General features: G+C 39.8%; 1 protein-coding gene across 1 annotated transcript in view; it reads left to right on the plus strand.

The window, feature by feature from the left end:
• LOC111145229 (ribonuclease P/MRP subunit p30) overlaps positions 1 to 11,975 on the plus strand; it is a 28,023-nt gene extending 16,048 nt beyond the window's left edge. Inside the window, exons 7-11 of the mRNA XM_022499991.1 lie at positions 5,677 to 5,793; positions 6,368 to 6,397; positions 6,811 to 6,848; positions 7,229 to 7,308; positions 11,112 to 11,975. Coding sequence (XP_022355699.1) covers positions 5,677 to 5,793; positions 6,368 to 6,397; positions 6,811 to 6,848; positions 7,229 to 7,308; positions 11,112 to 11,221 — 375 coding nt within the window. The 3' untranslated portion in view covers positions 11,222 to 11,975. The remainder of the gene's footprint in view (positions 1 to 5,676; positions 5,794 to 6,367; positions 6,398 to 6,810; positions 6,849 to 7,228; positions 7,309 to 11,111) is intronic.
• The last annotated feature ends 5,737 nt before the right edge of the window (positions 11,976 to 17,712 follow it).

The following is a 17,712-nucleotide window of genomic DNA, read 5'->3' on the forward strand; positions in this document are numbered from 1 at the left end:
AATATCTATTCTAGATATGGAGCTGTTAAGATTTTACATTAAAATATGGAAATATGTTCACCATGAAAGGATAGAAAATGTGGTAAATGAGAGTAATAATTAATCTTAGGTCCCGGTCCTTGCACGCTCCTTTGGACTTGTTAGTAAACTTGTCTTTGGCCATGAAAAGTTGTTAGGTTGACTTTATAAGGATCACCGTATTGGGCACAGATCTTAATTTAGGAAGGATATGTATCCCTTTATTTTGTGGTGGTGAAGAGCAGGAACATTAAGATACTTAATTCATTAGTCTTCTTCCCAGAGGCCTTAAGCCATGTGACAGTTATCAGCTCAAAAGGTTGGGATGATAGGTTGGAGGGTACAGATTTCCAGTTACAAGAAGAATAACTTCTGAGGCTCTAATGTACTCGCGTGACTGTAGTTCATAGTACAGTGTTGTGTACTTGAAAGTTGTTGAGAATAGACCTGAAGCATTCTCACAAAAAAAAAAAAAAAAAACAGATTACATTAACTATGTCAGGTGATATATGTGCCAATTGTGTGGATCTTAGTAATCATTCCACGGTGTATATGTGTATCAAATCATTGTATTATATATTTTAAATATGTATAGTTGTATTTGTCAGTTATTCCTCAGTAAAGTTAGAAGACGACGACAGCTGGGGTCATGAAAGTGGCCCAGGAGCTCGAGCAGCACACCAGAGCATTCCTTTGTACAACTTAGAGCTTGTATCCCCCTTAGTTATCTTCACCACATGCTTGGGGCACCGTAATATCAGTTATGTAATTCCCTCTAAAATCTCCTACAAACCTCTTCTGGAGTCTAAGTAACCTGTACGGAAATCACAACTTCATCATGTGATAGTTGGATTTCAAAAAGTTGAATTCAGCTCGTCTTCTTAGACAGTCAGGTGACTTCTCATTACTTATGGTTTAGGCACTTTCTCAGCTGCTCCAGCCTAGCAGCCATAGGGCGTGTGGATGTGAAGTATCTCCATTATGCAGATAAGATCAGACTCAGGTAGTTTGTGGCTCACACTTCTCTCACAAGTTGACTTCGGAATTGTACTCGAGCTCTGACTTTAAATCTGCTGTCATTTCCCACTGGGAAATGCTATTTAAATTACTTTACAGCACAACTCTTAAGCATAGAATAATCTTATATTTTAGAACATGATCTTTAGGAATTCAGGTTTCGAGAACAATTTTTTTAAGCCACACATATCTTTACCTTCCTTTGATTTTTTTCCCTTTGATTTTTTTTTTTCCCAGTGTTCTTGCCATTCAACAATGACTTCAAGTTTATGGAGTTATTTCAGTGCTTATATGTGTTATATTCCCTGATGTTTTCCTCTCAGCACTCCCTTTAACTGTAATCTATTTCTGTCTTCATGGTCCAATTAGTCCCCACTGAGAAGTGTCCAGCAAATAGTGTCTGAAGCAGTGAAGTTGTTCCAGGAATGATGCCATATATACTTGAGTTGGGTGTGAGAGCTCTATAAACTTTATTTTTCATCACACATATTGTGAACCTAAATTTGTTGAGTGCTTTATCGATCCAGTGCTTAGACCAGTGCTAGCAAACTTGCCAGTATCAACAATTTTTGTGTGGCAAAAAAACCAGAAAGAAGATTAAAAGACTGGTGAAAATATTTTCACATATTTCAAAGCTAAAAGGCTAATGAGAAGCTAAAAAACACAGATGAACAGCCCCCCCAAAATGGATTAAGAATGTGAAAAGACATTTCACTGGAAAGGAAATACAAATGGCCCTCAAAAATGAAAGATATTTAATTCCTCATTATAGGAAAAATTCACATGAAAAACACCTAACTGATTGGCACAAACCTGGGAGTTTGATATACACTCTGCCGTAAGGTTGCGGGAAAGCAGGCATTCTCATACGTTGCTGGAACAGTGTAAATTGGAACGATCCATATGGGGAAGTGGGTGATTTGGCAACAACCATCCAAATTACAACTGCTTTCCCTTTCTGACCTTGTGTATTAGTTTCCTAGGGCTGCCAAAACAAAGCACCACAAACTGGGTGGCTCAAAACAACGGCGATTTATTGTCTCATGCTCCTGGAGGCTAGAAGTCTGAAATCAGGATATCATCAGGATCATGCTCCCTGTAGGAGCTGTAGGATAATCCTTCTCCGCCCCTTCTTGGCTTCTGATTTGCCAGTAAATAATCTTTGGGGGTCCTTGGTGTGCAACTGTGTGACTCCACAGTCTCTGGCTTCGTCTCGCAGTATGGTCTGCCTGTGTGTCTGTGTCTTTATGTGGTTGTCATGTTGTAAGGACCCCAGTCTTGGGATCAGGGGTGTATCTTAGACCAGTGACCTTATCTTAACTAATTACATCTACAACAACCTTGTTTCCAAGTAAGGTCACATTCTGATGCACTGAGGGTTAGGACTTTAGCATACCTTTCAGGTGGGTGGGGAGGGGGGACACAGTTCAACCTGTAATACCCAGCTTGAGTGTTTATTCTACAGATAGATTGAAACAGCCCAAAGTTTCTTGATGGAGGCATGGTTAATTACACGCCGCTGTATCTCTCCAGTGAAACACTGTGCCGCTATAAAACAGAATTCAGGAGTTAGGAGCTGACATAGAAAAGCCCTCGAGTCAGAACAAGAATATGGTGTGCTACCTTTTGGGTAAGAAAGAGGAAAAATAATATGTATTCATATTTACTTATGTTTGTATGAAGACACTCTGGAAGAAGACACAGAAATTAATAGAAGTAATTACAAGAGGTGAGAATGGGGCAGATGGGAGCAGACATACAAGTAAAACTTTTTATTGCTTTTTTATGTTACTTTCATTAGTGAATTAGATGAACAAATTACCTTAAATAATGTTACACCAAAGGGTGTTGAATTCTTTTGAACTCAGTAAAGAATTTTTATGAAATTACCAGAGAATCTGTATATTGGCCTAGTAATCAACTCTCTGTTTTCTTCCTGTCATCTTCAGCTTTGCTTAGTTTTTGGAATTTTACCACCAGTTTTTTTTCTTGATTCACGTATCACACACCTGCCCTTTGTAGCGTCATTATGACTGTTACTTCTCATTAGTAAAGAAATCTGATCATCTGCCTATTCCAGAACCTTGGTCAGAGATGCGAACAAAAGCCAATCAGGCAGGCACTGTCCTGCTTTATGAAGAGGCTGTTAAGAACAATCATTTGACAAGCTTAAGGCAATTTACATTAGAATGGTCTTAGAAACAGGCCCAGGTAATGAGTCTATATTTTATCCATTGAAAAATTTGAAAAATAGTAAGAAATATTCACAGCCTTCAATAGCACATTATGTATAATTTCTCTGTCTCAGACTTTTCTTAGCTGTTTAAAAGTGAACTTGATTAATGTACTAAGAGCAAAATCAGAACTTTTTTCTTAAAGACTAATTAAGCTGATTATTGTCTTCGCTCTCTCCCCCTGTGAAAGAGAGTTTTTATTTTGATCTCATCCCCAGAAGGGGCTAAAATTTTAGATACAGTTAGGGATACTTTATGTGACCTGGTCCCCCAGGTCTGTGTATCATCCACATCTTCTCCCCTTCTCCATCCTAGTGCCTTGTGTTTTAGTTCAGCAAATAGCAGGATGAAGAAAAAATGTCAGCTTCTTTGACTAATTAGTAATTTTGGTAAGAGAAGTAGCCAGGGAAATAGTTGAGAATCTGGCTAAAGGAAGTGTTGTGGTTTACCTGTTGAATAATTCGCCAGTTTTATCCTGGTTCCTTTTACATGAATAATCTGTGGTGAGCAACATTATTACATAACCTCTTTCCTATAAGCTACTATTTATCTACTGAGAATATAAATACATTTAACACTTTTTGCATAAAAGGCAGTTATGTCTTACAAAGAAATAATCATGATGCTGCTCTCCAGCTGTGTACAAGACAGGCAGGGAGACCGAGGTGCACATTTAACTTTGGCACAAAGAGTATCATCACAGACACCATTCCCAGAAATAATCAACACAAGCCCAAGGTTTAGAGGTGGGAAGAAGTTGTCAGGGAAGGTTGCAATATGGAAAATCCCATGTAAATTTTAACAAATATCAGATATGTAAGGAATTCTACAATTAAAATCTCAGAACCTTAAGGCAAGAGGACAAGTTAATGAAGGGAGGATTAGGGGATAGGAAAAAGGAAGTCTCAGTTCAGGGAGGGAAAGTAGGGGCCTTCCATGTGCACCTGAATTAGTTTAAGGTGGGCTGCCAGTTCTGAAGACCCGTTTTTCCATTCCTTGTGAACATTAAGAAGAGACCTCCCATGGCCATAGCTGACCACTCCCAGCTCATCCTCTGGGTAATAGAAACTCACTTGCCAGGGGCTGCCCAGTTTGTGCCTGCCATCCTTCTGTTGTTCGTTCAGAAGAGCACTGCAACCAGCTAGCATCCTTCAGGTGCTTCCCACTGCTAAGATGAGTGTGCCTGCAGTCCTAAAGACCGGCACAGTTGGCCCTTCCCACCCTCCTTAGCCTCCATTCCCACCACAGGGGGCCCCCTCACTCTTGTCCCCAGCCATGACCTCCTCTCTGTGCTCCCACATTCCCTCCAACCCCAGAGCCTTTCCGTGTACTCCTCCCTCTGAAAATGCCTGTTTACTCAGTTCCTTCGCCATCTACTCCTAAACTTCTTGATAGCACTTTCCACAGTTGAAGTGTTAGGTTTTTTGGTAATTATTTGGTAGTCCCCTTAGAGTAAAAGCTCTGAAAAGGGAGGAACCATGTCAGCGTTTGCTCACCATTCCCACACGTAGTTGGCTGAACACATACCTGTTGTGAATGGATGAAGATACAGAGCTGGTCATCAGAAAAGATGGACAGTGTAGTGGTGGATTTCAGTTCTGTTTCCACCCCTTCCAGGCTGTTTTCTTACTTCTGGATGCCCAGCTATTAAGAATGCCTTAAGTAGGAAAGAAGTTTTTCTTATGTAAAAGACTAAGCTTGTCTGGTGAGGTGAGCTGGGCGAAATAGTTAAGAGCCCAGGCTTCTTCCATGCGTAAGCCCAGCCAGAACTCAGGACTCTAGTAAAGGACAAGGGGAGAACAGATATTGGAGTCAGTTAGCAGTCTCTGTCACAGTGCCTCATAAAGGTGTCATTAGGGTTAAATACACACATAAGACTCTTAGCATGCACTTGACATGATACTTCCTTCATTCAACATATGTAATAATTGACTCACCTGAGGGGCCTTCCCACCCCTGTTCTTCAAGCATTTTTCAGCTCTTCATTTCTTTGTCTCTTACATTGTTGGGTCCAATTAATTTTTGTTGTTGTTTTCTGAGTTTGCAAACAGTTTACTGGAAGTGTAGGGAGCACATCTCCATCTTCCTTTTAATAGTTTGTGGAGGAATAGCCCATTTGCCACCCCCCTGGGACTTTGCTCTCTGTAGCTGCCTCACGATTCCTATTTATATAAAGTCAGCTTCCCCACAGCTAAGATCCACTATTGATCAGATAGAGCCAAACGTTGGCCTTCTCCTGCGGATGGTGCCATTCAGGCATGAATCTGCCTTTGTTTCAGGCTGTACCTTGACATGTGGGAGGTCTAAGGTAGGGTTGAGGAGGGAGGTGAGGAAGATTCTTAGTGAAAAGAAAGTAGGACAGTGTGTGTTTCTCCTTGACAGTTTATTTTCTTTATCTCCTGTGAAGGCAATTGACCGAGGCGTGGGCTTTGAACTCATCTACAGCCCTGCTATCAAAGATTCCACAATGAGAAGGTACACAATTTCCAATGCCCTCAATTTGATGCAGGTCTGCAAAGGAAAGGTATGGTTCCCAAATTTCAAGGTGTTTTTCAAATCCAGCAGTTTATTCTTATTATTAATATACTGGAATTGTTTAACCGATTCCTTTTCCCTAAAGCAGAAAGTTCTTGAAGCCGGGAAACAAATTCTCCCATGTCAGTGAACCCTGCAAGTTTTAAGGGAAGGAGAAAGATCAAAGGAAGAAGAATGGCAGGGTGGGGGAGGAAGATATGTTGAAACCCTTTATCTACTAATAAGGAATTTGAAGTTCACCTACTGTGAAAAGAATGGTCTGGATAACAATTGTTTGTCATCAGTTAGTTGAATTAAGATTATATGACTTTTTCAAGTAGTTTTTTAAATGAATTCACCTTTTGTAAGATCCAGTGGGAAGGCTTACTCTATTTCTTGTCTTGTAGGCTTCTCTTGATCCTAAGGTCTTTCTTTGACTTTGATTCTTTAACTTATCTTTAGAAGAATGGTATTTGTAGAAACTTAAATGTTAGCAAGTGATAACTGGTTATTTGTATTAGAAGACTTTTCCATTTTTTTTTTCATTTATCTGAAATTAATACTGAACACTTTCTCTTTGGCAGAATGTGATTGTGTCTAGTGCTGCAGAAAGGGTAAGTCTGGTGTGAGTACTTTGTTTTCACTTTTCAAGTTATAAAACTTTGAAACGTGTTTCTAGAGGATAAATTAATAGTAATATAATGAATGCTTATTGCATATTTGCATTTTGAATTGCCTGTGCCCATTGCAGTTGCCGAAGAGTAAAATGTATCCCCACTTCTTCTGGGATGCAGGTTTTGTTTATGTGAAGTTTTTTTCTTTATACTGTTACAGAATGCTTTCAGGGTTCTTTTAGAAACTTTTGGAAACTTAAGAAAACCATCAAAATTGTAAGGACTTAAATTGATGTGGTTAACTCCTTTAGTTTTTGGATATTTAAGCATCTTACTAATTTACTACAAATGAAGTCATTGAAATACTATGAATAACTTCTCTCCTGTCTTTTTTTTTGTTCACTTTATTTTAGCCTTTAGAAATAAGAGGCCCATACGATGTGGCAAACTTGTATCCTTTTCTGAGTTGGAAGCTGTTGAAATGTAGGAAATTTGGAAATTGATGTGATATTATAGTTTAAGATTTTTTTTTAACCTTCTATTGTGAGTTTACCAATGTAAAATTTCAAAAATAAATTACATAGGTTGTAGAGAGCTTCATCCTTTTGTTTCCTGAGTTAAGGGTGAAATAGAAAAAAGGGAAGAAGGGACTCTCTATCATAAAAGCTTAGATTGAGTCTCTTCACAGATGCCCGTTGCATTCAGGCTAGAACTGCTGGAGAGTGGAAGTCCCTCTTGGTGTGGCCAGGGGAGCGGGGGTTGGCAGTTGGGTTTCTGTTAGTCCCCTGTCCTTGGCTCACGCCGGGTTGAAAGCTTTAATGGCCCCACCAGAGGACTACTGTTTGGGCTGTCTGAAAGTGACGCCAAGGCCGCCGTGTCCACCAACTGCCGAGCGGTGCTTCTGCACGGAGGTGAGCAAGTTCTTCCAGTAAGAACACCAAATGCTCATGTTAGGAGCCAGTCTTTTTTAATTTTTTTTATTGTTTTTTTTTTTAAAGATTTTTATTTATTTGACAGAGATCACAAGTAGGCAGAGAGGCACGCTGGGGCGGGGAGGGGGGGGGGGTAGCAGGCTCCCTGCTAAGCAGAGAGCCTGATGTGGGGCTCGATCCCAGGACCCTGAGATCATGACCTGAGCTGAAGGCAGAGGCCTAACCCACTGAGCCACCCAGGCACCCCAAGCCAGTCTTTTTTAATCAGACGATGGAGCCTATTTACTTTTACTATCCTGCTCTGCAAACCTCCTTTAGGCTCATCTTTGCTCAGCCTGTTTTAACTTTACCCACCAATGCTTCTCACCCTTTGCTTCAGACTTGACTCTGTGTACTCTGTGGACCAAACGTGGTCTGTGTTACAAAACTGAGTACTGAATGTGTCTTCCAAGCTCCTCATGTTTGGGCCTGTCTACCTTCCTCCTCCCTCCTCTCCAGAGAGGCTTGCTTCCCCTTTTGAAGTCATTGTTTGCAAGAACTGAAATGTGAAAAAACTGATGTTAAACCATTTATTAGGAACACAGAAACAGCAAATACATTTTAAAAACCCAACTAAAAAACTCAAATAGTGTCTTTTCATATTTAATACAACTCATGATCCTTTTTCTCATTTTTTTTCATGCTTAACTGTGTGCAGACTGTATATCTTTTACTCACATTTCATTTACATAAACCTACCTCCTCACCTTAATTCCACTACTTGCAGCCACTGAACTTCATATTCATCAGATGATAAAAATTAAACCAGAAGTATTTGCTATGCCAGGACTTTAGAGAATGAAGATGAGGGTGTTTTTTGGTTTTTTTGTTTCTTTATAAAGATTTTTTTTTTTTATTTGACAGACAGAGATCACAGGTAGGCAGAGAGGCAGGCAGAGAGAGGGGGGAAGCAGGCTCCCCGCTGAGCAGAGAGCCTGATGCAGGGCTGGATCCCAGGACCCTGAGATCATGACCCAAGCCAAAGGCAGAGGCTTAACCCGCTGAGCCACCCAGGTGCCCCGAAGATGAGGTTTTTTAAAAAGAAAAAAATTTAGAGGCGCCTGGGTGGCTCAGTCAGTTAAATGTCCCAACTCTTGATTTTGGCTCAGGGCTTGATCCCAGGTTTGTGGGATCGAGCCCCACGTTAGGCGTTGTGCTCAGCACAGAGTCAGTTTGTCCCTCTCCCTCTGCCCCTCCTGCACACACGTGCGCTCTCAAGTAAATAAACTTTTCAAAACATACTGTTTCTCTTCCTTCCCTTTAAAAAAAAAAAAAAAAGAAAAATATGTATACTTTCGATCTGTTTTATCTTTGTTCTCCCTGTGATTTTTAGCACTAGTAGTAGTGGTCACGAAGCAGTTCGCTTGATATCACCTAGATAAATTTAAACTTCAGAATAGGGCTACATGTAGACTAGGTTATTTGGCATATGAATAGGTGAATTATTGAGGCCTTGTGTATTGTGTCTAGATTTTAATGATCTGATCCCCACTTGGGAGAACTGATTCCTGTATTGACTTACCATAAATTAGATGATTTTGCTTCTGTTTTCAACATTTTTAGTTTGAGATAATTGTATTATGTAGGCTAGACCCTATCACATAAGCTCTGGGAATGGCCAGATTCATTAGGACTTTATCAAGATTGTTTTGAAATTAAGAAATATGGGTTTGTGCTTTGGTTGTTCTGTCATTATTTTTGTCTGTTTTAAATGAACATAAGGAGTCATCAAGATTTTGGATAACAATTGGTGTTCCAAAATAGACTAAAATATGAAAAGGAAGCTAATAAGAAAATATAATGGGAAAAATATGAAGTTCTGCACTTGACTTAAAAAACCTCAGCTGTTCAGCAGAGGGTATGTATAAAGCTAGGCTTTTATGAAGCTAAACTAAAGGAAGCCTTATGGACTTTAGGTAGCATTACCCTCCCACTGTATGAGAGTCCTGGTTTATGGCTGCTGTCCCTGCAGAATTAATAGCACATCTGGAGGATACATTACAGTTACCCTGCTTTTAGTTGACATTGGGATCAATATTAGACTGCAGTGTGGTGGGTTCCTAAGATTGTGAATTCAGCCTCAGGTTACACTAGAAGAAATAAAGGAATCTGAAGCAAGGGGATTCAGAGTCTCACTATTATTACCCTCTGCGTTGATGAAGTCTCAGCTGGCATGTGTATTATCCCGAGTGCTCCTTTTCAGAAAGACAGCAGTGCACGGGAGCACTACCAGAAGTCGGTTGCTAGGTTCTTAGAGGGTCTGGAAACCTTAACATGAAATGGTTGAAAGCAGTGCTGGAATGGATATCTGGAAACGGAAGACTTAGGACACGTAGTAGCTGCCATTCAACACTGGAAGGCTCTCTATAGGGAATCAGGATTAGGTGGGCCATTCAGGGTTCCAGAAACCAGTGAATAGCAATTCTAAGGAGGTTGTAGAGAGGGACAGAGGAAGTTGGCATTTTAATGATCTTGAGAGAAGTTTGTCCTTTTACAAATTAGAATGCTTTAAATAATTGGCAAAGATTCAGTAGACTTGGTAAATTAATCCTGATAAGTGAGAAGGTCATGCCTATGTAACTCTAGAATTGACTTTATTTTTATTACTTGAAACAAGAAATCTTAACTGAATTTATGTTCATCAAAGTTCTTTTGATTCTGTCTTCTTTGTAGCCAGTGGATCGTTCCTTCTCTCTCCTCCCTAGTCCTTATTTCATAAGGACTAAATTTGGATCTTTTCAAGGTGTTATGGCCTTAAGCTTACCCATCAAGCCCCATTTCCCCATAAATTTTTCACATTCCTCCTTCACACCAGCTTATTGTCCCCTAAACATACTAGGTTCTTCTTACCTTTTCCTGCATGTCTTTGCAAAGGAATCCCATCTTTTTCTTTTTCTGTATTCCTAGTGTTACTTCTGTTATGATACCTTCCTGATTCATCCAGGCAGAGTTTCTTCTTATGGGTGCCTCCATTCCCATTACATTTGCCCCTCACATTCTTTTATCTTTGTGGTAGGCATCTCAGTACCCTTAATAGATGACACAGGGCCTGGGCCAGTAGTACCTTTTTAGCTAAAATTGGATAGATTTAAGTTGAACTCTGCTGCCAGCCTGACCTAACATCTCACAATTCCCATTCTTTATCCATTGTCATCAGTACATGAGAGATCAGTAAATGTGTGAGTTTGATTTTTTTCATTCACTCAACAGGTATTTATTGAACACCTGTTAGATAACCAGGCATTGCTGAGTGTTAATACAATACGGACTGATTCTTCAGAGGTACATAGATGACCTAGTGAGGGACCCAGATACGGTACATGCTGTAAAATGAAGTAAGCACATGTCATCACCATGGGAGGAACACAGTTGACTGTTGACCAGGCTGTCTTGATTCGTGTGCCTTTCTACCGTACTTAAAACATCTGCTGCACCAAAGTCTGGGACTTGGGCCCTGTCTGCCTAAGGTACCATGGACAGACCATTAGAGAGAACCTGTCCTGCAGTTTTACTCTTGAGTAATCCCTTTAGAATGAATTAGATGTAAATAATATACTGGTATTTGTATCCATTGGGGAAGACAAAGTACTAACAGTGAATGACATCAGTATCCATAGCAGTTATTCTGGCTTTATTACTTACTAATGTTGTTAAGTCAAAGTAACATGGTGATACTTGTTAAACCACATCTTTTTAAATCAGGTCTTAACTTAAGGCCTATGGTTTCCCTGTTTGTTTTATAGAAACTAGAAAAACTGCTTTTGGAATTATTTCCACAGTGAAGAAACCTCGACCATCAGAAGCAGATGATGATTCTCTTCCAGCTTGCAAGAAAGCCAAGTGTGAGAGCTGAAAAGAATCCCCAGTCTCTGTCAACACTCCCTTCTTCCCTTTGATAGTCCATCAGCCGCAATAGAACTAAAACCTTTATGATTTACTGTTTTCATTTGGAACTAGAAATCAGTAATCTATAAAAACAATTCTGTATTCAAGCCATTAAAGTAACAAAACCTAGTGAAACAGTAAAAAAAAAAGACTGCCCACTTAATGAATTTAGATACACTTTAAGAGAAAAATCAGAGACGAGTTTATTTTTTTTTTGTGTTAAGTAATAAAACAGCAGGTATAATTGAATAAGATATTTCTGTATTTCAGGAGACTCTTTAAAATGTTTCTTCTTCATTTAAAAATACATGCTTTGCTGCTTTACTGGATATACATGGCTTATTATTTTTTAATCTTACTCTTCAAAAAGGGGTTATTTTGAGGCCTATTAAGGCATACCAAGGGATTGGCCTTTAGGTGATTTATTTTTGTTGTAAACCTCTCTCTTTGTATTCATCAAGTCAGAGTTCTTTCTGAAAGGAATTGCTATAAATTTTGTGGAAGGAGAGAGAAAGTGCATGTAAAATTACATGTGGCTCTTCCTTTGCTGCTTACCTTCATGATATTCTTGAAATAGAATTCCCTCCTTTGAGTTGGAAGTCCCTGAAAACCTAATACTGATTTTTGTAATAGCAGTATTAAAAATATCAAACCATTGTACTCAACCAACTTTGGAAATGATTTTTTTTAAAGTAGCAGAATCATTAAAATAAATGGAAGTGGCCTTTTTTGCAAATATCTGTATTCATGTTATATTGATATAAAGAATCATTTCAGTGAGAAAAAGGCACCATTCTGAGAGAGAAAAGATAATTTTTTAAAAGAGCTGTATATCAGTCTTACTTATGGATACAGTTGCTTAGGTAAAATATTGGTAAAGTGAGACCATTAAAACAGTATGCCTGACAAGTGAGATTTATTCTAGGAATGTAAGGATATTTCAGTTCTTTTTAATGTACTGTACTTTATCATATTTATTTATCAATCAAATTAGAAAAATCAGAATCATTTTAATGGATAAGACATTTGATAAATGTCTTAAGACTCCTGGTCTTAAAAATTATAAAAACCCATGGCAAACGTTTACAAATAGAATATATCACATACACACACACATATGTTTACATACTATATGTACTGAACATGGTGGCTCTAAAAGCATTCTTGTCTGACTTCTACTTGAGCAATTTGATGGATTAGCCAACTCCATTCCCTCTGTAAAATGATGCTGATGCCACCGTCGCTGCCAAGCCCACACAGGAGTCCACCACTCCCTCAAGCGCCGGCTTGCTTCTGCCCTCACCCCACTTGGATTCACCAATGGTTAATGTATGTTTATTCACCAGTCTGTTGACGCCATTGTGGTTAGCATTGTAAAGTTACATATATATTAACTAAATATTATGAAAACTGTTGCACTATGAAGCACAAAAAAGGAATTCCCAGGAAATCCAAGTTTATGCTTTTGAAAGGCTTGAAAAGATGAGCCATTAAAAAAAAAAACAAAAACCTGTCACAATAGGTGTGAACAGGACAACCAAGATTTTGGGGGGATCCAGTAAAAATTCCACACTTGAATTGCTTCACTCAAGTCTTAAGTTGTCTTTCTTCCTTAAAGAGACAGGAACTCAATCAAAGACAACCATAGGTGTCCCATCGGAGGGTCCATAATCCCAAGATCGGCACAGGAGTGTGCATTTATAGATTTTAAACTCAAAATATTTAAGGGGGAATATGGTCATCTTTTTTTGAGGTCCCACCTTGGTCTACTGTTTCAGTCAACTGGTTATATTACATGTAGATTTGCCTCACTTGCATCAGATATAATAGCGAGGGCCTCTGTTACATTAGGAAGTAAAATTATTGCAGATGAGTCTGGCCTCTTCAAAAAGGAAGCAACTGGGAAAAGCTTAGAAATACAGGTGCTCTTTCATTTATGTACCTTTGCTACATATTTGCAGATGTGTCTTTCAGTTTATGAACAGACACTTATCCTGTTCAGAATAGGTGGGCATGATGGCTGGTCCTCAGTGGAGAGTGGCAGGCAGGTTTCCTTCTAATATTTATCTTTGTTAGAACATGATGCATAACTGACTTCCTGCAACAAAATGTCAGTACCTTAAAGAAAAGTTCGGCAAGGTGATCAGTTACAAGCTAAAGACACAAAAGGTAAAAAAAAAAAAAAAAATAAAAAATAAAAAAAATAAAGACACAAAAGGTAATTGTTTGGTTAATAGTAAGTTGCTATAAAATGTCATTTTAAAAGATGGTACTATTCCAAAGATATAAATTAAGAAACACATAGGTCCTCTATGAAGAAAACTCTTTAAAGGGAAATTAAAGACTGGAAGACACTCTGGGTTTTTTGGGGGTTTTTTTTGTTTTTTTTTTTGTTTTTGGATGAAACATTGTTCATCAGATTTTCCCCCAAATTATAAATTTAACAAAATTTAAAACCATCCACATATGTTGGTTTCCTTGTATATATGGATTTGAAAGAATAAATAGAATACCTACAAAAATTCATAGAAAAATAATGGAAGGGGGGAACCTGAGTGGCTCAGTCAGTTAAGCATCTGCCTTTGGCTCAGATTGTGATCCCAGGGTCCTGGGATTGAGCCCCCATCTGGACTCTTTGTGCAATGGGGAGTCTGCTTCTCCCTCTCCCTCTGCCGCTATTCTTGCCCTCTGTCTCTCTCTCTGCTCTCTCAAATAAATAAATACAGTCTTCAAGAAAAAAACACCAGTGGAAGGGGCTTGTACATCCAGTATTACAGAGTACAACAGGACTCTGGTAACTAAAACTGTGTAACTGGTGCAGAAATTCATACAGATGAGTGAAAGACTTGGGGGTCCAGAACAACTCCCATTTACAAGAAGTTGTGGATTTCTCAATTCAGTAGTGTTGGAATAACTGGTTAGCTATGCAGGAAAGGCAGTACAGCAAACAAAGTAAGTGCAAAGACTAAAGACTCTGCATGTTAAAATCTGAACCTGCCAGTACTCCGTACCTGTGACCTTGAACAAATTTCATAATCACTCTGTGACTCACATTCTTCTTTTCTCCGTACCGATGGCACTACTGCAAGGGTTAAGCAGATTCATATTTGTAGGAGGCTCAAAGAAGGACTAGTCCTACAGAACATACCTACTAAGCATTAGCTATTGTTCTATCATTTAGGGAAAAAAATGAGTCTAATCCTTATCTTCTACCCAATGTACACCACACTAAATTCAAATGGATTAAAGAATTACATTTTTTTAAAGTTTGTAAAATACTAAAGAAAAGGTAGGTACATTTTTTGTCTAAAATAACCTTGGGTTGGAAAAAACCTAAATGTGGTCATTAAAGCCAGAAAACATGAAAATTAATTTGCCTCTATAAAAATAATGTTCTGTTAGAAAAGTACAACTAAGAGAGTAGATTTATGAGGCATCTTATAGAGCAGAGGAATTTAGCATCCTTAGTAAAAGCTTTAAAAAATTGTTTTTAAAAACATACGCAATCTGAGGGGTGTCTGGATGGTTCAGTCAGTTGGGTGTTCCACTCTTGATTTGGGCTCAGGTCATGATCTCAAGGTGGTGAGCTTGAGCCCCGCGTCAGGCTCCACACTGGACATGGAGCCTGCTTGAGATTCTTTCCTCATTTTGCCCACCCCCGCCCACTGATCCAAAAAACAAATAAAAACATATGCAATTTGGTAAATGCTGTTAGTGTCCACCAAATCCCTTTCACCAGGCTGGTGTACCCTTTCTCCAGCTGATTCAAATTTGAGCACTCATGGTTTCTCTTCACTTTCCCCAGAGCACTGCCCTGGGCTGATGGAACTCACCTTACCCAAAGAGGCCTGGGAAGCTTTACCTCCCCGCCCCCCACCACCCACCCCCAACCCAGTTCGGCCTGTGGCTTGTGCCTGATGCAGGACATTATCACCTGACCTTCTGGCCTCTGCAGAGTGATTGATGCTCCTGAGCTGGGATAAGGCTGAGGAGAGACTCTTCCTGAAAGCACATCTTTGCCTGTTTCTTCTGCCCTGTCCTGTTTTCCTCATTGCCTTATAGAGCGTGCTCAATAAATCACTAACACAAGAATCCTCATTTCAGGTTCTGCTTCCAAGGAACCTGACATAATAGAAACTGGGCAATAAAGATGGATCCAAAAAATGCTCCATAAACAAAGATGGTGAACTTTTTCAGTAGTTAGGAAAATTCACCACAAATATATCTTTTGCTGATCAGGTTGGAAGAGAAAAGATTCATAAGATGAGAATTCTCATAATTTGGGGAAAAAATGAATAACAATGGAAGGGGATTAATTTGATACTAATCTTACAGAGTCTTCTGTGAATGTGTTTCTTCAGAAATAGCTGGTTAGGTATGAAGGGTAGTGAGATAAGGATATTCATTGCAACAGTGTCTAGAATAACGGGAAAATGGAAACAACCCAGACGACCAATAATAGGACTAAATGGTCCATTATAAACTGAAACATAAGAATACCTGGATTTTTTAAGGAACTGAAAAGTCCACAGAGTTGAAATTCAGAGTTTAGTGAAGAGAGTGATGAGAAATAGATGAGAATAGAGAGTTAAAGGCTGTCAGATTTCAAAAATTTTTGAAAAATGTTAAGGAGTTTTCATTTCATCCTGAGGGCAACGGGAAGCCACTGAATTATTTTTCTTATTTTTTATTTTTATTTATTCTTTTAAAGATTTTATTTATTTATTTGACAGACAGAGATCACAAGTAGGCAGAGAGGCAGGCAGAGAGAGGCAGGCTGAGCGGAGAGCCCGATGCAGGGCTTGATCCCAGGACTCTGGGATCATGACCTGAGCCGAAGGCAGAGGCTTTAACCCACTGAGCCACCCAGGCACCCCGCCACTGAAGAATTTTAAAGAGGTGAATGGCTTGACCAGATGTGCAGTTTAGAAAAATCACTCTGTAATAACACATTATATGTTAATAAAAAAAATAAAAATAAATAACTGACTGCAACTTAACAGACTGGCGGGAAAAGAGCCTGAGGCCAGGAGCCCAGCAAGGGCCATTTGAGTAACGGGAGGACACCGTGGCCATCTGAGCTAGGGCAGTGGCCCCTGGGATGGGAGAAGTGGACAGACTGCAGAACCACTTTCGGAGGATACTTGGTAAGAAGACTTGGAGGTTGATTGGGATAAAGGAGTGAGGAAAAGAGAAGCAAGAAAAACTACCAGGCATCTGTTGGTCAATGGGACATTCTCTTTACTGAGGAAGAGCCAAGATGAGAGACAGATTGTGAGCAAAGAGTTGGCTCAGGTGGCAAGACAAAGAGCTTTAAAGTTGACCACCTGTGAGGTGAAAGCTTTGCCTGAAGTGTTTATCTTCTCCATTAGCAGAGGTGACAGAGTTGGCCTTGTTCAAATGGAGCTAAGCCCATGTTGTCTTTCATGGGGTACCTTCGCCCTCTACCTTTGTGCTGGTGGAAATCTCATGTGGTGACTCAAAAGTGTCTTCTGTACCCTCCCAGCTGTTGCGGGGAGGGGAGTTTGAGGAAGCCATCATAAAGAGAGAACTTGGTCACTTAATAACCTGCCAAGTTATGCTGTGGGAGATGCCAATACCAGCAAGAAAAATGTGACTTGTGTCATGGGTGCTTTAAGAGGAAGAAGTGGGAGGACCTGAGCCTTAAAGACATGACTGGTTAGAGCCAGGACCCTGGCAGGAGGGAGACAATGGAGGGACTGAAGTTCCTGATGCCCTTGGGAGGTTAGGAGACTAGATACAAAAGGCTCAAAGATATCTCAAACCATCCTCACAACTTAGGTGTCTGGGAGCAGCTGACTAGAACACCTTCTGCTTAGGGACCATGCCTGTGCATGCTCTCAATGTTAGAGGCATAGCCAAGAGGCCATGTGTGTTCTTCCACCCAGAGAGAGTTTTGGAGGGAGGGACCCCAATGCTACTGTTTTATATTGGCCTTCATACATTTCCTAAAGTGCCAGACTTTCCCCATGATCATGTCCTTTCCGGTGGCCTCTCTGCTGTCTGGAATAGCTCCAGCTCATCCTTCAGACTGCCCCAAAAAGTCAGCACCTCAGTGAAGTCTTTGTAGAATTCCCCACCTTGCCCCTCCCCTTCAAATGAGTGTGCTGTTGCATCTGAGACTCACAGCACTCTTGTTTTTTTCCCTTCATTGGACTTACCACAGATCATCACTATGTATCTATTTCGGACATTATTTCTTTAATATTCATCTGTTCCCGGAAAGCAGGGCAGGGACAATCTGGTTTTCTCATCACAGGTCTTAGCACCTGGCCTAGCACCTGGCAACAAAATGGCTCCCCTTGGAGGTCAGAAATCATTAACCAGGTGTATTTTCTCGTGGGCAGCCTCTGACACACAGCCGGTGTCCACAATAATCGTTAAGTCTCCGATTAGCGCTGATGGGAATGTCAAAGATCATTTGTTTAACATGCAGTA

The sequence above is a fragment of the Enhydra lutris genome, unplaced genomic scaffold (assembly GCF_002288905.1).
Source record: "Enhydra lutris kenyoni isolate GAN:26980312 unplaced genomic scaffold, ASM228890v2 scaffoldscaffold12, whole genome shotgun sequence".
NCBI lineage: Eukaryota > Metazoa > Chordata > Mammalia > Carnivora > Mustelidae > Enhydra > Enhydra lutris.